The sequence below is a fragment of the Dermacentor albipictus genome, chromosome 8 (genome assembly GCF_038994185.2).
Source record: "Dermacentor albipictus isolate Rhodes 1998 colony chromosome 8, USDA_Dalb.pri_finalv2, whole genome shotgun sequence".
NCBI lineage: Eukaryota > Metazoa > Arthropoda > Arachnida > Ixodida > Ixodidae > Dermacentor > Dermacentor albipictus.
The window spans coordinates 98,470,348-98,490,834 of NC_091828.1; the positions used below are offsets into that span (position 1 = coordinate 98,470,348).

The 20,487-nt window shown below is 47.6% G+C and overlaps 1 protein-coding gene across 1 annotated transcript in view; it reads right to left on the reverse strand.

Moving 5' to 3' along the window:
- Positions 1-20,487, reverse strand: part of LOC139048882 (serine/threonine-protein kinase SBK1-like) — a 57,799-nt gene continuing 37,312 nt past the window's right edge. Inside the window, exons 2-6 of the mRNA XM_070523794.1 lie at positions 13,312-13,436; positions 11,746-11,934; positions 5,356-5,535; positions 3,793-3,974; positions 1-3,160 (exon numbers count right to left, since the gene is read on the reverse strand). Coding sequence (XP_070379895.1) covers positions 2,776-3,160; positions 3,793-3,974; positions 5,356-5,535; positions 11,746-11,934; positions 13,312-13,431 — 1,056 coding nt within the window. The 5' untranslated portion in view covers positions 13,432-13,436 and the 3' untranslated portion in view covers positions 1-2,775. The remainder of the gene's footprint in view (positions 3,161-3,792; positions 3,975-5,355; positions 5,536-11,745; positions 11,935-13,311; positions 13,437-20,487) is intronic.

Here is a 20,487-nt window from a genome sequence, read left to right on the forward strand (position 1 = left end):
TCTTTCTCAAAAAGGATGCAGGTTCACTGCCTACATTCGAAAAAAAAAATTTGTGCGCTACTTCACGCCTTCCGGAGCTGTTTGACACCACGAGTGCGATTCGAAGACGACCGAACCACCCGACTTCACTTAAGACTTCGCTGCCTCGTATATAGCCGCTTGCTACGAGTGTTTCACCAACGGGTTCTTATCGTGCATTGAATAAACTTACGGTCATTGAGCTAAATAAAGCCTTACATCGACGTTCTCCGACAAGGCGAGCGTCGGAGTAGACAGGGGGGATTCGATATTATTGAACGAGGGACCCCCGCAACCATTGAAACTAGGTTAATTGTAACGCAAGCGGCGGGAACACGAACACACGCATTGAACCATTTTGCGAGTGATACAAGCAAACATTTTCAGCAGGACCGGGGCCATTGAGATCTCACTTTTACACCGCATCAATACTTTTCATAAGGGGTAGATACTGTATAGCCCTAGCTCAGGGCATGATACTGAATCGCTGCGATCTATAAAGAAACTGTATACACACAATTGATTCGAAGGACAGAAAATGTCGCATTGCTTAGGCCACACAAAAAAGTCCCTAAAACAAGTCTCCTTGACGCTGTCGATCGGTTTTAAGATCTGTCCTTGCTTTCTTCGAAAATCAAAACCAGGCGTGGAATCTTTTATTTTTTATGGAATACTATCGTCACTGACGGCAATGCTTTCTCAAGAACAAAACAAGGGAATCGGTCCGCTCTCCACCTCAGCCTCGTTTTGAACACTATGCAGTGGCATTATATCTTGGCTGAATGCATGTTTGGAAGTCTTACGCAAAACCTTCCCGACACTCGCGAACAACACGGCATCGCCAGCGCCAAACACATCTCAGCAGCAAGCGAAAGACAAACTTCGCAAAAAAAGAAAGAAAAGTCACCACGATTGACGACAACACTACAAGTGTTCACAGCTGACAGTTTCCGACAGTCACCGCACTTCCTAATGCACCGGCGCACAGATTGTCTAGTTCTGTCAAGACCACAACTCGCGACTCGTTTGGTGGGTGATGACGTCCGCGTGCCTTACGTCACGGCAGGCGATCGATTAACTAAGCAAGGTTTTTGTTTTTTCTTCACACAGCGGATGCCGGGGACGTGAGCAACTGCCACAATGCGGCGCCTCTGTACCTATAGTCTTCTGCTCAATAGTCAGCAAGCAGACGGCAGCAGGCCGCCTACGGTGTCACTTGAGATTATCGGCTGCAGACGATAAACTGGTTTCGTATTCGTCTGTCGCGCCCACCACTTGCAGACGTCGGTACTGCGTTGAAGTTGACATGTCGAAAAGACGCCGAGAGATTTCAGCCGCGGCCGTCTGTTTTCGATCTCACGTCAGCAAGGGAAAAAAAAAACGAAGCGTAGACGCACCACAACGGCCACAATTATTTGCGACGGACACATGATCTCGGAAGACGAAATGGCAGAGCATGGGTGGAGCCCGACGAGACATCCGATTACCAGTCAGAAAAGTGGCACAGATATATTCACGGTATCTTACAGCACCTTCTAACACACCAGCGCTGTCATTTTTAGGGTGTGCTCTCTCTTATATTTCATAATACAGTAGCAGACAGCGACGTCTTGCTCAACTGACAACACAGCTTCGCGCTTCCTTGTTTATCTGCTGCTGCGGGCAAACTTTTACATCTTTAATGGCTTCCCGACTATTTGTTTGTTTCCGACTATTGTTTCCGTTTTCTGGAGGCCAAAGGTCAAATAAACGAAGATATCGCAATTTTTTCATCACTTGGAATGGGCATAAGCGATGCATGATGGCAAATCTCGAAAGTATGAGATTTTCCGTAAGATTAAGGAAACTCTGTCCTCGCTTGTTCAAGTGATAAATCCGGCCCGCCGCCTCCAGCATTCGTTGTTTCGACGTCTTCTCTCGATGCCATGGACTTCTTGGCTAAACCATTCGTTTGCGACGTCGCTTGTATTTCAGGGAAGGGGGAGGGGGGGTTGTAGGGTGCTGCTGCGAAGGGTGTCACGTGGGCATCTCGAAGTCTTCGAGTTGCTTGCAGTGCCCCAGTAACTTGATGTCTCTCCCTTAACTCGGCAATCCCGTTGTCCTGCTGACAGTAAAGCCGAGGCATCTGGTGTGGTGCCCTGCACGTCATCACCCACTGCCAGACGGTCACGCCCTCTCGGGCCAATTCCCGAGATTTCTCGTCAGCACTATTGCTGAAGGACGCGTTTCACGGACACGTGGTGATTCCTCGGCGCTCTCTCTTGCTTCGGAACACAGGCACTGTTCATGCGGCGAATGTTCCTGACCCTCTCCCAGTAAATCAAGTAGCCGATGTGCCATTCCAAGGTGGCTGCCACGAGTACTAGAGCCTCAAGTCCCAGAACCACTGCCATACGGCTTCAGCCGGTCCCCAGCCTAGATGTTCGCAGCGTCGTCTTCTCTATCATGAGCTTCCCGGTCATATGCCAAGTTTCACATCTCACATGTTCAATACACTGCTCTCCCTGGAAGCAATCCGAGCCAAGCACGAGCCACCGACATCCGATTACTGACATCACCTTTTCCCCTATCCTTCACAAGAGAGGTGTGTCCGGTCATGTGCGCCTACGCACTTTTATCTGCTCTAATACGCGCGCAGCTCGAAGGGACACGGCTGCGCGAAGGTATACGCACACGCTCGGCCATTTTTCGTGTTCGCAGAGGAACCACCCGGCCGGATCGTCGAGAACCCGCCACTCGGGCCGTGCGGCTTCCTCCCTACTGGCTCTCCTTGGCTTGGCCCTCGGCTCCGGACATGATCCAGTTCTGGATCCGCTGCTCCTTGCCGTACTCCGACAGCAGCTCGTCGCCCAGCTTCCTGTCGTGGCCCGCCACGGCCGCCGCCGTCGCGGGGTCCCAGATCTCGGAGACCTTGGACGTCCGCGGGGACCGCACCATGAGCCACCGGTCGCCGTAGTACTTGTTCACCTCGGTGACGGGGTACCGCTTGGTGGGCTTGGGCTCCATCAGCCGCCGCATCATGCGCAGCAGTCGGGGCGTGAACCGCTTGAACTCGCGCGGCGTCCTAGTCGTCTTGCGCTTCTGCCAGTCCAGGAACTCGTTGAAGCGGCCGTCCGTGATGTCGGCCTTTTCCCAGGGAAACCTGCGAGTCGAGAGCTGCGTTTGCGGGTGCGTCCAAGCTCGCGAGTTGCGAGCGAACGAACAAATTGATGCAACAAGCATGCACGGGAGCAGCAGCTGCGCATTTGATATACATATTCCGTCCCCCTTTCCCCAGTGTAGGGTAGCCAACCGGGATCAGTCCTGGTTAACCTAGCTCCCTGCCTATCATTTATCATTTGCTCTCCACCCCCTCCCCTTTAGCACGTTAGCTCAGTGGAACAAACCGGCCAGCCCACGTTGCTTCTGACGCTAGGTTCACCAGGTTTCGAGAATTCTTGCGCATATATCTTTAAGCTGTTTGGTTTCTCTTTGGCACTGTGATGTAGGCTGTTTAAACAAAAGTTATTTTGGCAGTGCTTCCCACTGATTCGCGATATACGGTCATCATGTATATGCTCTATGTTAAATGAACATAACGCAATAAACTATTAAAATCAAGGAAAGAAGACACCACAAGCAACCCTTCTTTCGTTATTAATCCGCACCAAACTCGCCCAAACGTCTACGTTGCCGTGGTCGACACTCTCGTATGCTGTGCGAGTTGGCGTCCTTGCTTACAATTCTTGCCGATTGCAATGTTGACCTCGCGAGATACTTTCTTTCCCGGCTTACCTCGCAGTGAGACAGGAGAAGATGAGCATGCCGATCTGCCAGACGTCCGAGCCCAGCTCGACGGTGTAGCCCTCCAGGTGAACGGCCTCCCATATCTCCGGCGGGCAGGTGGGCAGCGACCTCGTCCGCTTTTTGACCAACGTGCCCGCTTTTCTCGTGAGGCCGAAGTCGGTCAGCTTGACCTGGGCCGCGAGGACGAGAGACACAGCGTGAGCGACAACACGACGCGAGGAGCAGTGGAGAGTGAAGAATGGGGCCGCTGTAAAGCTCACCGGTCGTGCGAATATGCTTTGCATTCCATAGAAAAAGAATATTTCAGCTAAATATTCCTCGTCACGTAACATTCGCATTCACCAGTTTCGTTCTAGGCTTTTCCTTGAACGAGATTGGCGAATACAGCCTAACGCCTGTAGCGTCTTTCTGGTGTAGTGTCTGTCGTTATTTTTGTTATGTGTGTGTCTGTTAAGGTGTGCGATATCTTCTATTCTACGTCCGGCGCCAGCAACTCGCTATACCTGATCGCGTCATTAAAAAATAATATCGTACGAACATAAGGGATAACATACAAAACACACATGATCATAGAGATCATTGAATAAGTAATCTGTAGGGCATTCAGTTCTTTTGTTCTTGTCAGTGCCATTTCGTTGCCAGCTTGTGTGCCGGTTGACTACTAGTTGGCTTATCTTTGTCTCCACTATATCCCGGAATCGTCTCGAAACGTTCTCGTGAAATTTATGAACGCATATAAAGAATCTCCATTCGAATGCTCTCTGTCTAGGCCATTGCTGCTATCATCTGTAAAGTCCCCTGGTGCTTTCGGTAACTTGAAGTAGCTTTTGCCCTTGTTAAAAAGCCGTAAGGATAGTTTTAATATGTTACAGCCAACGTATCGAAAGCGCCGTATTTAAGTACGAGCTCGCGAGGTAAAGTTTAGTTTTATGAGTTTAGAAGCTTAGAAGCCTCGTCTGTTTGCATGATCGCTATCGAAGAATGCCGACAAGGAAAACGCTTGCACCTATACAAAGCAAACTGGCAAATCGTCACTAAACAAAAACTTCTGTTTTTGTGTGTGTGGGCCCTAGATTTTTGGAGCATTTACCCAAGTTGAGCACGTGTCTACAAGATTACAGGACAATATCAACAGTACTTTCTCGAAAATGTACTTATCTGTCAGGACAAGAGAATGGCACACTGACAACATTTTACCGCCACCTTTCGTCCCATCGATTATTTCAGAATTTTAGGGTCCAGTAGCAGCTGGTGCAATGGGCAGCCACGTGACCGGCACCCCGATTTCTCACGTTGCTCTGCCTATGTGCTCGATCCCACTAACACATCTGACCAGTTCGATAAGGCAGCACTCGTTATGTACTGTGCGTTTGATTCTTCGTGCTCGCTGTTTCAGATTCGCGGGTTTCGCTATTTTAGCTTACCCTATGAGGACGAGACAACTAGCCTATACGCCAAGACGATCCCGTGCCCATAGCCTCGCATTTCGCGTCAGCACTGTAAATTGAAGAGCGGACCCGCCCGAGATACGTTTCCTGAGCGCATGCATACCTTGGTGAAGTCTTTGCTGAAGATGAGTATGTTCTCGGCACGGACGTCCCTGTGCACTAGCTCCTTGCTGTGCATGAACTCGAGGGCTGGGATTATCTGCCTCAGGATAATCTTGAGGTCGCGCTCGTCGATGCCACCGTAGTACTCGACGGCATGCCACAGGTCTCCGTAGGGCGCCACCTGGTTGAAGAAAAAGAAGCAGCAGGCACGGATATGGTGTGAGACGTGCGGCAGAGGGTCTCTGAGAGCGAGTCTCCTGGAGTAACTGTGGCCATATAGCGCTTTGACAGCCATGCTTGGAATTAGGTAGGCAGTGAGGTAACGAAATACAATAATGCAAATCAAGCTTCCGCAATTATCTGTCATGTGAACTGAGCCTGTCGTAACTGTGCAATCGTAGCACCACGAAAACGTGTGCTCGGTTCAGTGTTTCTATCTTGAAACTATAAGAAACCAAACAAACTTGAAAGACAGTGAATTATGATTCAGATATGACGAACGTTATAATTCGTTTCCTGTATTTTTTTTCAACATTTCTAGCATGGCGGCATTTTTGATCTCACCAGTGTATTTGTTGACTTTCGGTATGTCCATTTTGCGTGTGCAAGCATGTCATGCACAGTGTATTATTAAGACCGTACGTCTCATTCAAAAACAAGATCTCATGCACCTCGCTCTCGTTTTCTCATCCCCCGTCAGCAGCGAGACTGACTGGACAGCCTGGCTCAGTTCCGGGGACGTCGACCGACAGCTTGAACTGGTGGACTGGGCGGAGAAGGCCAAGCAGGCCCAGGGCCTTACATGAGCCCAATCCCTCAGCCACGTCCCCCTTTACCCTTCCCCCTTTCAATAAAGTTTATCACCACCACCACCGCACCAGCCACTGGCTGATCCGACAATTTCTAATTAGCAAGGATGTTTTGTAGGCGATCTCACATGACCGTAGACGTCATTTCAAATCAATGACGTCTAACTTCAGCAAGCGGGTGAGCGTCAGACAAAGGGTCGTTAAGGTGTCGATGGCGTCCGAGTAGTATTGACGATCGAATTAGGAGAAAGACATAGATTTATTGGTGCGGAAAAGCACAGAGCTCAGCCTGAGTCAGCGCATTCTGGCCACCCATTCAGCACTGAGGTGCGTGAAGTTGGGGGAAAGGAAGGGTCAAGAAAGATGGAGGAGATAGTGACGATAGCGGTGACGACAACGAGTCGAAAACAGGAAGCGTTTCGTAAAAGACGCCTGTCGCGAAGACACCACAAAAAGCAAGTGTAGCGTAGAGCGCCCATCGTCATGGCAGCTGGCCAAATGCGACTGCCTCATAAGAAGGATCGATCTCTTGATGCAAAGAATTAGTGAGTGCGTACGCAGCCAACGAAATAAAATAGTGACTCAGTGACGGACTCGATCGTGATTAATATCTCAAAGCTACAGCTTTCCTAGGAGAGACGCCCACGAATGTGGATCGATGTGTGGCTGTGGATCCGCTTCGACTACCCAGGGCTCCTTAATGCGTATTGATGAATCGCTACACAAGAGACTTTGGCTCGGAAAGCGGCCATTACTAATCGAACACGTGACTTCATGCTCAGCAGCAGACTTCCATATACGTTCAGTGGCTGGTGGAGCTGATTGAAAATCGGAGTCGTCGGCACTAACTGTAACATATAAACCGCAGCACTGAAATAATTTGCTACAGAGCGCAGGTGCTCGCTCTCCCCAGCGAGTGGCAGTCAGCGCTCATCCTACCTTAACCAAAAGTTACTGTCGTGAGATATAGATTATTTTACCGAATGTAATTTCACGCGAATCTAGTAAAACCTCGTAACGGCTACTTATGCAGACATGTTAAGTCCTTGAAAACGTGACTTATACCGAGGAAGCGGATTGCCTGATACGAGACTCACTACGGCGTCTTTTCGTTTTCAACAGAAAAAAATCGCAGTTTAGCCCGAAAGGCGAAGTATCGATTTCGATAGCGAATTAGTAGACAGGTATACGAAGTAAGGGTGGTAGTTTTTATCGGTCGTATAAACTCGCAAACATTCGCTGACTACCTAAATTAACAAGCACGGTGTCACGCGCGTACAGGCACACATGAACACATATCTCGCTCGATGATCGCGAAACTCGCTGTCAAAAAAAAAACGCGTGGCAGCAGCACCGAGTTAACGGACCTTTGTGCTGTCTCTCGCTGCAACGCGAACTAAACGTCGGAAGCACAGCGCATGCGAAGCTACCAGCACTGCGCGTACTTTGTTTACATCGCAGATTGTTTTGAAGAAGTCCGCGCAGGCGCGCACTTTGGCCACGTCGCAGAACGCTTGCAAAACACGGCGGCCGCGCCGCAAACAGCTGCCGCCGGAGTCGAACCCCCCTCTGCCTCCTCACCCCCCCCCCCCAATGCCTCGCGTGCGACAGAAGACGGCGCGCTTCCGCCCCATCTTCCTCCCTCGTGCGCGCGAGATTGCGCTTTCACTCGCACATACAGCGTACGGCGCACCGCGACGATGTTATCGTGTTGGGACTTTATACGGAACATCACGGCGACGGCATAAATGCGCTTGGAGTGTTCATATAATTGCTATCGCAATAAAATAACGATGACTAACGAAGTCCAGCTGAATGTTCTCCAGAAGTGTTCGTGGAGGTTCTGAACGTTCAACTGATTGTTTATTCGATAAAAATACACACGGTTCCCTAGACGTCTGCTAGGTGCCCACACCAAGCTGCTTACGTAGACATCGAGAAACCATAAGGCTACTTCATCTTTTCACCAAGAACCCCAGTGAGTGACAAAGAAGCGTGCTCGCACTGAACACGCTTCATTAAGTGAACTTATATGCGTTTCCCGTAGACCTCTGCCAGATGTCTAAGCCAACCAAGCTCGCAGACAGACCTTTACAGGGGCGTGCCATGCCGACTAAATAAAGCAGCGCTTCGAAGTGAACTTCCAACCGACGCGAGGCGAAAAAGCAACGTTGCTATTTCGGAGCCGGTCAGTTTTGAGCGTTACTCACGCCGCGCATGTTTGAGACTGCAATCACCGGGCCACCGTGTACGCTGCCTTTCCGTTCGTCGGTCCAGAAGTGGACAGAGTTACACAGTTCTGCGCATCCGGCAGAAATGCTGCAAGGCACAGGAAAGAGACTCCACGTGTATGTTTTTTTTTTCTTTCGGAGAACTCAAAAAAAAGAAAACGAAGGAAGAAAGAGAAAGTCCGAAAGGCCGCTGGCTGCTGCTCTGCTTAGCCCCCAAAAGCTCGTAAATTACGCTAGCGTTCTGCCCTGACTGACTGCGACAGAGCCCACCCCCACCCTTTAGTTTTGCTTTCTTTCTCTCGGTCCCGATGACATGACCGTCCGGACGAGCCGTATTTTAACGTGCCTCTCTAGCTGCTGGGTAAATAGGACGGGGCAGAAAATAGTGCTTTCGTCAACAGGGGGCCGTAACGTCAGACGAGGAGACATCGATAAACGATATTTCTGATTCCAACCCTCCGTGTCCTACACCCTTGTCTCTTGAAACTTATTCGATCGAGCAGTTATCGATGTTCCACTACCGGTGTAGCTTGTCTCCACCATCTTTTCCTCCCCCTTTTCAGTTTCCGCGTTCGTGAGCGCAAAACAACAGTGCCCTCTCTCGGTAACCTTGTGCATGGGGAGATGTTTGTAAGTACCACAGCTGCGTCTCTACAGCTAGGTTGTTTTTGTAACCTTGGCTCAAGAGGACAGGCGCACGTACAAAAAGAATCGCTACCCTTGACCTTCTGCGAGATAGCGTGAGTCTATCGGGCGAGAATGAAAGTCATTTTCTGTTTTGTGCTCGCGTAGAATTCCGCGCGCGCATCACGACTGTTCATTTTTTAAAAGAACTATTGAAACATTAACTAATGCTGGTTGACGGTATAGCTGCCTGCCAGTAGTGGGAGACGTGTTATCATTGCAAAATCAATCGGTAAAAGTTTCGTTTATTAGGACTTCTGCCCGTTCTAGACTAAATGTCAGCTGTAGTTTAGCGTGCGTGGCGTCTGTCTACTCTGTGCTCCTTTAATATAGTATGTTGCGCTAGTAGAATAATAGTTCACGAATTTAAACACTAAGTGGCACAGCAGAAAGGTTTAAAATAAACGAACTCGTCGCAAATGTTACCACCCCGTAAATAAAAAAAATTCGCAGTTTGGTGTAGCATCGATAGCGATAACGAAGTATTAGGCGGTTACACAAAGTAATGCTCGTAGTTTTATGGGCCGCATAAATTGCGATAAAAATTCGCTTGCTGACTACGCGAGCACAGGCAAGCACGAACAGATCTCACTCGATGACCCCGAATACCCGCTGTCACAACACTGACGAACAGGTCTCACTCGATGACCGCGAATACCCGCTGTCACAACACTGACGAACAGGTCTCACTCGATGACCCCGAATACCCGCTGTCACAACACTGACGAACAGGTCTCACTCGATGACCCCGAATACCCGCTGTCACAACACTGACGAACAGGTCTCACTCGATGACCGCGAATACCTGCTGTCACAACACTAACAGGTCTCACTCAATGACCCCAAATACCCGCTGTCACAACACTGACGAACAAGTCTCACTCGATGACCGCGAATACCTGCTGTCACAACACTAACAGGTCTCACTCGATGACCGCGAATATCAGCTGTCACAACACTGACCCGAGAAGTACCGGCGGCAGGGATAGCGCGTGCATGCCCCCAAACTGAACATTTCGCGCTGCTGCTGCTCGCGTCGCCGTTTCAACTGTGGCGCGTCCGTAAGACTCAGATCACGCGACCTCCAACGCCACAGACTGCGCGGGTAAGGTACAGTGCGTAAGAAGCAACCAGCCATCTCGGCTAGCCCTTGCACGCTCACTCTTCGCCCTTGCACTCGGGGGAGACGACCTCCAACATACGGCTCGCGGGCCGCATATGTGCTCGGCCGTGCAAGGCTGGGCAGCCACTGCCGGACTAGAGGAGACGTCGCGAGCTCCTACTCTTCCAGATGGCGGTGCGGCAGCGTGCACTCGAACACGTGACCTCGAACATCGGATACGCGGAAAGATGGCGCGCGTGAAGCATGTAGGATTTAATGTAGGAAGGCGTCAAGCTGCCATTCCTCTCGGCTCACCCTCGCGTGCCTTGCCCTCGCACCCACTGCCCGTCACGTGACCACCAGGGCACGGGACCATCATCCTCCTCGCACTTTGACTTTATCCGGGACAGCGTGGTGGCGAAGACGTGACGGCCAAAAATGCGACTGGCGTGTCCGTACTATTGCAATCGCAGTAAAAATAATTTTCATCTAATTATCGTCGTCATATCACCATCAAGTTCATCACTGTCGTAATGATTAACTCTTTATCAGCCCTTTAAAAAGCTCCTATGTAATTGGCCTTCCTACAATTCACTGGACTCAATATATGCCTCGCTAAGTATTGCTTAAATGATAGCTTGCTGGCGCATAGCTCGCGCACAGCTATCTTGTATTGCTTGAATTTCTGTCCGTAAACGTCGAATGCACAAAAGCAAGAACAGTTCATAAGCTTTTCGCATCATCGCGTGTCACTTTAAGAGGGAGCTTGATTTCAGGATTTAACGTTAAACATGAATGTGTATGGCGAGCGTAAAAAAATAGTTTTGCTCGGAATACAATAAACCAATTTTGAGAGCCTATTATTTTTACTTACACATTCATCATTTTCCTCAATACTGCTAAAATTAGCATTCTTTCATTACTGGTCTTCAATTTTCAGCTCTAACACCGCAGTGAAAAACATGAAAATCACGGACATGATGTTTCCAACCACGAATTAGGGCTTCAGAAGCGGATGACCATTTATATAACGTACAACACGTTTAACTTACAAAGAACAATTTAACGCTTTCACGAAATGTGCAATATGCCACCATCACACAATCCCGCTCTAATAAATTCCGCGTACGTACTTCACATATCACTTCTTGCCGCGAAGCCTCAGAGTCGGCGTACTAGCGCCTAGGTTATCGCACCAAACTTTAAGAAAATGGAATTGATTCATTTTCGCGCAAGCGTTAATTTTCTCCATAAGTAATTTTTCCACATATATAGTAAGGGAAATGGAGACATCCACCCAATCGTAGCAATTGATACAAACTGCGAGGCTTTTCTTTCGAGGAACCCGTATAGCTTTCCTTTGTAGCAACTGCTACGATTGAGTGGATGCCTCATTTTCCTTTAATTACCTCTCTCCACCTTGCGCGTTCCCGCAGAACTATTACGTCATATATATATATATATATATATATATATATATATATATATATATATATATATATATATATATATATATAGAGAGAGAGAGAGAGAGAGAGAGACTGTGCGAGTGTTGAGACGCGTACCTCCTGGGCGAAGTAGTAGTGCTCGGGCGTCTCGAAGCAGACGTCGTACGTGTCCAGTATGCTGGAGTGCGGCGAGAGGAAGTAGCTGTAGTGAAACTCGATCAGGAAGTCCCTTAGGGTCGTGGTTGCACGTGGCACGGCCTTGAGCGCCACCTGCGAGCCCGTCTCGCGGTGCCGCGCCAGCACCACCTGCGCGAACAAAGGCACGGGCGCCAGTTGACGACGATGAACTAATGGCGCATGTAGGCGAAGGTTGCCTGGTCGGTTTGTTTCTTTCTTTAATTATGGCTATGTGGGATTGGTCAGTAAACAGATGCAATTAAAAAGATAATTACAGTCAATTCTAAAAAGAAACTAGCGAAACATTTGGAGATCCAAGGGGAAAGCAAAGGAACACAGTGCTTCTTGCGAATTTAAGAAGTTCAACGTAACATAATGTTCAAACAAGAAAGACATTCTCCGAATCACACGTTGCACTTTCACACTGTAAAATAATTCAGCCCTTAAAACTCAGTAAGGGTGTAAGTCACCCTATAACTCACTTGCCTACACTTTAAAAGGATGAAAGAGGGTGTCTGTAAGGATGTCCGCCTCGAACGCTCTATAGCGTCAATATCATCGGTGCACCGTCTTCATCACACTCTTAAAAAAAGTTCACACCCTTCGGGGCTTATCTTGTCCCACGACAAGAATCGTCATCTGCCTTGCTTGCGTTTGCTTTCTCGAAAACACAGCGCTCGCAGCTTTCCTGTCGAGACTAACATTGTATTTATAAGAATTACTGTTGATCCTTTTAATTCCCATTTGAACTTCCCTGTGAGGAAGATTTTTTTTTTTCTGCATTCAGTGCCCTTTGCAATAGTAACACCTCACACATTTTCTTTATAAGTATTTCATTCATGTTTTATTGCTGTATTCTTTTTCATTTCATTTCATTCGTTCTTTATTTACAACATATTTTACAAAATGCGAAAGCATTACTGGACTCACAGCCGCTGGCTAGTCTCAGGACCAGTCAACTTAATGTAAAAAAAGAAACGCAGCACGCGAGGAAACAAAACAACAGACATAGTACATAATAATAAAATTAAAGTACATAACTTAGGCGCGAAGGTAAATATAATCTCAGTGTACGTTTATCCTTCACGCACGCGAGCAAACAAAACAGACATGATACAAAACAATGAAATGGACATGCATAGCTTAGGCAGGATTGTAAATATAAAGCAAGTGTTCTTTTATCCACAGTATTTTTCAAAAAGTATTTTCTTGCAGCAGACCTACAATGTTTTCTCGAAGAAATTTTACAACGTTTAGAAGGAACGAATGCCTTAACAACGTCATGCTTTAACGACTGCCACGCACTGTTAGGCCACGTAGCTGGCGGTTACGTCAACGTCCGTTAATCGCTGATGTAGCTATACCATATTCCTTGCATAGAAAGACAAAGGAAAATTATTCATTTAAGCAAATACTCTGGTGATTTTTCGCGGCGCAACCATGAAGCCAGATGTGGCGCAAAAGAAAAGCGACAGCCAAGTTGACGTCAAAGCGGGACGAACTCACCTTGCCGTAGTCTCCGGAGCCGATTTCCTTGATGACGTCATAGTGTTCCTCCATCTGGACCGCCTCCAGCTGAAGCTCGCGGACCTTGTGGATTGTGGCCTGTTGCTTAGACTTGTCCATCACGTCTGCAAAAACGAAACAAAAGAAGTGCTTAGAGAACGGAGATGCACATCTCAGAGGCGCGTACTCTTGAAACGTTCAAATGCAAATGAGGTCACTTCGATATTCGCGTCGCAGGTGCAAAACATCGCAATTAGCAGTTTGTCGAAAGAAACAAAAATGCACATGTGAAACGTGTGATTTTCCATATGTCGAGAATCTTACAATTTGATACTACTTAACATCATCATCTTGCACTTCCGAGTTTACGTATCTTTATATTGTATCAGGGCTTATTTGTAATTCCTGCTTTTACGCTTTCCCCATATTAACGAGTGTTGTCTGTGCCCTTGGCTTCGAGCACCCCAAATTAAGTACACTAAGGTCAATCCATTACACTATATGTGTGGCTAATTGGAGCAGCACCCGACTTTTTTTGTGCGCTCGAGGAGCTTCCCATGTGCCAACGTCGGCGCGAAACTGATGCCGTTCTCTAACAATTGAATCAGTTCAGGCTGTGAATAACTACAGAACTGACTAAACGGTGCATTCGACCAGTATCGTACAATGCTCATTATGTAGAAGATCATAATGCACACTCCGCAATTCCTAATCAGTGCACGGCCAATGTAAGCTCTTAAACACGACCTTGTAAGCTACTAATGACCGTAATTAGTTGACAAAGAGGAAAACCTGTAAGCGCGCGGGTGTACGCCGCCTGAAGACCGTGAAACTCGAAATGATCGAGACAACGAGTTTTTGTAAATAGACCGTCTATAGATAAGGAGCACGCTAAAATAAATACACGCCTTAACAACTTTTGGCAATAGACATTTACATAGACCAGGAATCGACTAAAATAAATAGACCGCTTAAGTACCTTTCTCTATGCACAGTCCATAGGCTTGGAACTGACGAAAAGAAATAGACAGCTTAAAATATTGTCTATACACTCTCTATGGACTGGGAATTAACTAAAACAAAATATATTTTCAATCCATTTATCTAGAGAGAGTTGGTACGGTAGACCGCAAATCGACAAAATAAATGACTTGAAATTTTCTCTCCATACAGTCAATAAGTTCCATAGACAGAAGGACAAATCAATAGAGAGGCAAATCAGTATACACAAAGTATATCGACAGTTCACGGACCACGTCTACGTTCGTTCTTTTTTTTTTAAAGGGATCATTAGTAAACTGCTTTTCTTAAGGGCACGGCTCAGATAAAGCTGTACCCTCATCAGTGCACAGTCTTTATCAGTTCAATTAGTTTCACCACTTAACTGCGCTATACAGCGTTCTTTTATTTATTGAGACAGCTTCAAAGACTGATGCAGCCGCTGATGTTTTATTATTCAACTATACACGCTTGCACTTTGCGCGAAAAGGTTGTCGGGACAAATAGCCCAAACTAATGTTAACCCCATAAGTGTGCATGTCTCCGTGTGCAGCAGGGTGTGTATCTGCAGCTGAAAAATATCCGCAAACACGCCAAGAAACCCGTTCTCAAGAAACAAAAAATAATCACTGAGCCATTAGGCTGAAAAAGCCACTTGCGAGCGAATAATCAATGCCGGGCAGGAAGTAATGAAGGTTGCAAGAATCAGAACCAGAAAAAGATATGTTTAATTCCTGCAATATTTACCTAAAACACCGACACGTTTCAACAGACACCCAGTATAGGCTATGGAATGACCGACCACACACACACACACACACACACACACACACGCACACGCACACGCACGCACGCACGCACGCACACACACACACACACACACACACACACACACACACACACACACACACACAATGCTACGCGTCAGTTAGGAGAGGCGCGTAAGAAAAATATTTGTGCACCTTGGTATGAGAACACTGATACATGAACACGCCATCTCGTTCTCTAGGTTACTAACGCGGCGTGACATTTTCTTCTCTTTATCGCACCACTGAACTGACTGGCAGTTGGAAATAATTATCTGCGAGGCAAGCTGGTTCGAATTACAAGGCCCCATTGAACGGAGCCAACCGGCCGTGCCTGACGTGTTATGTCCGATTAGCTGCATTAGGCATTTGTTATAGCAATGATTGTTGCCAGAGATACGCCCATAATACTTCTAATAATAAGGCTTTTCACGTTAATAATAATAATAATAATAATAATAATAATAATAATAATAATAATAATAATAATAATAATAATAATTTTTTCACGTTAATAAGGCTTTTCACGTTAGACGGAAGAGTGTACTGTCAACAGTCCCACAGTGGATTCGAATACTAAATACTCATTGTGAGTTTCTTCATACAGCAAGCTTTTTAGTCTTTCTCATATTGAATAGATAACATACACGTGATACTTCAATGCGTGCTTTAGGAGAACACGCAATTGAACCGAACACGACGTGAAAACATGCGTATTATGCGCTTTAAATGACAACTTCACGCTAAACCGAAGTGTTTCGTTTTCCCAGGCCGAATATCCGTCGAAAATGTACGTTCGTCCTCTTATCTCTCGCCTAGGCATCACTGAAACTCTGCCGCCTTCCTGTAGGTGGCGCTATCATCCCCGACCACGAGAAAGATCGAGCAGTGAACGATCCGGGCGGTCGATGATCGTCGTCGATTCCACATTCCGGCGTGTAAGCGGGAGCAGCCGACGCGACGTCACGAGAGACCTTCGATCGTGACGTCACCAATACGCGCCATCTGTCGTGCTCGATACGAAAGTCGCTCGCGGCTTGCAAGGAGCGCGCAGAAGAATGCTTGCGACACGCGATTCTGACCGCGCGATTGCGAAATCCCTCGCGTCAAAAGAGTTCTTCCACGTAGACGCGGAAAGCAAATATAGGCTGACACGCCACGATAATGTTATGAATGGGAAAGCCTGCTCCTGCCGATGCACCAATTACTTGTTAATTGCTCAGCAACATCACTGATTGAGTGAGAAAGAGAGTTAGTGAATGAGTGCTTGGTTGAGTAAGCGACGGAATGTGAGTGACTCAATTACAGAGTGAATAAGTAAGAATGAGTAAGTGAGTGAGTGACTAGGCGAGTGAGTGACAGAGAGTGACTAAGAGAATGAGTGAGTGAAAGAGAGTGACTAAGAGAGTGAGTGAGTGAAAGAGAGTGGCTAAGAGAGTGACTTAGAGAGTGAGTGAGTGAGCGACTGTGCGAGTCAGTGAGCAAGTCAGTGAGTGACTGTGTGAGTAAGGAAGTGAGTGACTGTGCGAGTGAGTGAATAAGCGAGTGAGTGAGTGAGCGAGTGACTGTGCGAGTGACTGTGCGAGTGAGTGAGAGTATTTATGCGTTTTACATTTATCTGAATCGAAAAATAGGAGTTGGGGCTCCGAGGACAAACTGACTCTTAAATTCAACGCAATAAAACATATGACAAGCAAATTAGAATCGACTGTGCATTTGCACATATGTGCGGTGTCTTTCCTCAATTTCCTTTTCTTTGTATTTTGATCTCCCCTTCCCCTGTCCCCAGTTTAGGGCAGCACAGCGGCTTTCTTGTGTTGTGGCTCGGCTCGCTGCCTTCCTGCTTTGTGCTGCGACATCAGTTAAGTGCTTGAGACTGGGTGTGGCTGCATCTGTCCGTCCGTTCCTCCCGCAGCGCCATCTCCTTCGGCTCAGATTGACCCTCGCCATATGTCGAAAAAGAAACGAAGCTATGCGCCCACCACCGCCCCAACAGGGGATCAAGCCCACGTCTTCTGCGGCCAGTGTGCAGTTGCGAGCCGGACGCTCTAACCAGTGTGCTATCGCGAAACTTTCGCGCTGGTCAATTGTTGCGGCGGTTTCATGCCCAAATGGGGCTGACTTCGAAAGCGGGGTGGCCTTGGCGCACATATATCGCAGGCCACGGTAGGCTATACGTACACTGCAGCAGACGAAGGACATCGGGCAAAAGAAGTTGAACGGAAAGCTGGGCGAGTTAGAACGTATTCATTTTATTGTATACTTCAGCACGCACAGACAACAAAGCCACTAAAGAAAGGCACACACGGACACGAGTCCTCACTTGTAATGAAAACTTTATTTCGAGGTAAGAACAAATAAATAGCGTCGGACCGTAAAGACAAAAAAAACAGCGAAAAGTACACAGCGACCACAAATGAATTTTTTCGCCGTGATTCCAGGAGGATGCGAGCGAAAAAGCAAGATGTCGGTGTACGCAATGAAAGCCTGCTGCTGCATGCGGTGAATAGCGAGTACAGTGCAGGAGGAATGACTCATGTTTGTTTGTTTATTTGCTTGCTTGCTTGCTTGCTTGCTTGCTTGCTTCCTTCCTTTCTTGCTTGCTAAGTTGCTGTTCCTTTCGTTTTTCTCTTTCCCCCCCCTCTCTCGGTTGATTTGGCTTCAAGGTGGCTGTCGTGATCATCGCAGCCGCGTAGCCATCCAAGGGTTGCGTCCAAGGTCCCCGATGTCCTCCGGATTCGAGTCACGTGCGCAAACGCGATTCGCGGCCAAAGAAAAGACGCTTTGCCGCCAGCTGCGCTGCTGTTAAACGCAGCCGAGACGTGACCGTATATTGCGCGTGTCGAGCGCTTCGGCGATGGGCGTCAGCTTGCCAAAACAAACAGGCGAGGTCCGCACGAAAGAAAAAAAAAGAAATGCTTAAGAAAAGAAAAACTGATGGGCGTTGCCTCCAGTTCGAGCCCAGGGTCGAGAGAAGCTCCCAGGGGCTGAGGAATAGCGCGTGATTCGCCTGGGTGGTGGAATGGCGACGCAGTTCGCGTAGTGCGACTGCACAATGAAAGACTGTACAACGAGATATTGTACTACGCGAGACTATACAACGAGAGACTGTACAACCAGATGTTGTACTACGCGAGACTATACAACGAGAGACTGTACAACCAGATGTTGTACTACGCGAGACTATACAACGAGAGACTGTACAACGAGATATTGTACTACGCGAGAATATACAACGAGAGACTGCACAACGAGAGAATGTGCAGCGAGAGAATGTGCAGCGAGAGACCGTGCAGCGAGAGACTGTGCAGCGAGAGACTGTGCAGCGAGAGACTGTGCAGCGAGAGACTGTGCAGCGAGAGTCTGTGCAGCGAGAGAATGTGAAGCGAGAGAATGTGAAGCGAGAGAGAGTACGAAAGACTTCTCGAAAGACTGTACAACGAACAAGTGCGAAAGGCTTGAGCAAGCTCGCCTTCCGTAGCAGCTCTGGGAATAGAACTTAAGTCATGTAATAGCGGAAAGAGGGTGCACACATACACATGCGCACAAGGAAAGCAAGAACAAGAATACCTCTATATTACATGATCTGCACTATATACATGTACAGTCGCGTTCAGTATGAGCTGTAACACGGTGCCCGTGTTCGAAGGGGCACCGGGGCTGCGCGCGGTAGCGACGAGATGCGAAAAAATTTGGAGAACTAAACGTGGTTGCAATCAGTGGCATTTATTAAACCGATCTTTCGTACGCCGACGCCGCAGTGCAGCCTTGGAGCCCCTTCGAACACGGGCACATTGTTTCGGCTCACATTGAACGAGACTGTACCTGTACTTGTTTGTCGCCCATTAAACGTGTACACGCGTGCGTATCTGCAGGCATTATTTCACGCGCTGTTGCGTCCATTTGGCATATTGTTTACATTTGCGTACACTTTCACAAAGCCATCAAATTAAATACAATATTGTCATACACTTTCGGAGACCACAGCAGGCAATACTGTAACAGATTGTAACAATACTGTAACATCGTGGATGATTATGGCAGAGAGATTGTCCTTCATGAGATGGTGCCAACCCTTGCCGGAGCTCTCTGTAGTCGTGGGGAGTGAGTTCAAAAGCAGATGAATCGCTGAACGCTGCCTACTAGTAATTTTCGATTTTACAATTCTGCTCATATGGCTCTATTTTGTCACTAAAATCCAGTTAGTAGCCGAGCAATTTGTCGTCTTGCCCCTTCACGTGTTGCCGAATATGCTGTTAAATGGTTTTTCTCAATGTTCAGGTCTTAATTATTACCTAAATTCTCGTGTAATTTTTTGCTTGATTTCATATGCAAGTACAACGAAAGGCATTGGTGTATGGTTTCTTTGACTTTTGATATTGTGACATGTAGGCGTAACTTATGTTCGCACAATGGGGATTATATGTGTGCGTGTGTGTGTGTAACTTAATGTAGTGTCTTTCTGCTGAGTTTATTTCTTGCTATACAAGCAGTCGCCTGCTCTCACTGCTGCCAGGTTTTTTTGGGAAGGTGGAGCCAGTCAAAGCTGCATTAATGCAGCTCTTCTGTTACCCTCCCCACATCACACCCTGTAATTCTGACACGTTTTAAGAAATAAAATCAAACTCCCAACCCTACAGAAAAAAATATTCTTGCGATTTTCTTCCACGCCGTCTGGAAGCGAAAAACGTCCAGACGACAAGTAAGCGAAGATGAAAATACACTGACGAAGAAAACAGACGGCACTTGCAGCATACAGCAGAACAACGAGTGAGCTTTTTACAAGGATAGAGCCAAGACAAGCCTCGTGTTGTTTGTGTGGGCTCTGTCACCGTATCGGCAGCAATTAGTTTTTGCCGTCGATGTGTTCTCTCACTGGTTTACGGCGGCATGAGAGACGTTTTCTTGAGCAACGTACGCCAGAAGCCGTTCACCGCATCCACAATACGCCGACTGCGGTCCGTCTGCAGCGAGCAGGGAACTCCAGATAAACGAAACTCGCTTAAACAGGCCGTGTGAATAAATAGACCGTGGACACCGATATTGTCTTGGGGAAAACAGCTACAGGGATACCGTAGTTAGGTTATGCGGTACCATTTTTCGTGAACTTTGCTTGAACGAAGCTGCGCACAGCTTGCGTTCAGTACTTGGTATGCAGTGCGCACGAAACCGCGTCTGTTCTACAGCCGTGTGTGAAGGGGGCGCCAAGGAAACCAATTCCACCAACACGATTGCCCCGGGATGCAGTTCTGGAGTGGTATCATGGACATTTCCAGATTCAGCCATATCGTAATTGTACCATCTTGGCGCTTTCAACCGATCAGGAAGGGCTTAGCGAGCAGCCAATGAGAGCTGTCGTGCTGGCGAATTC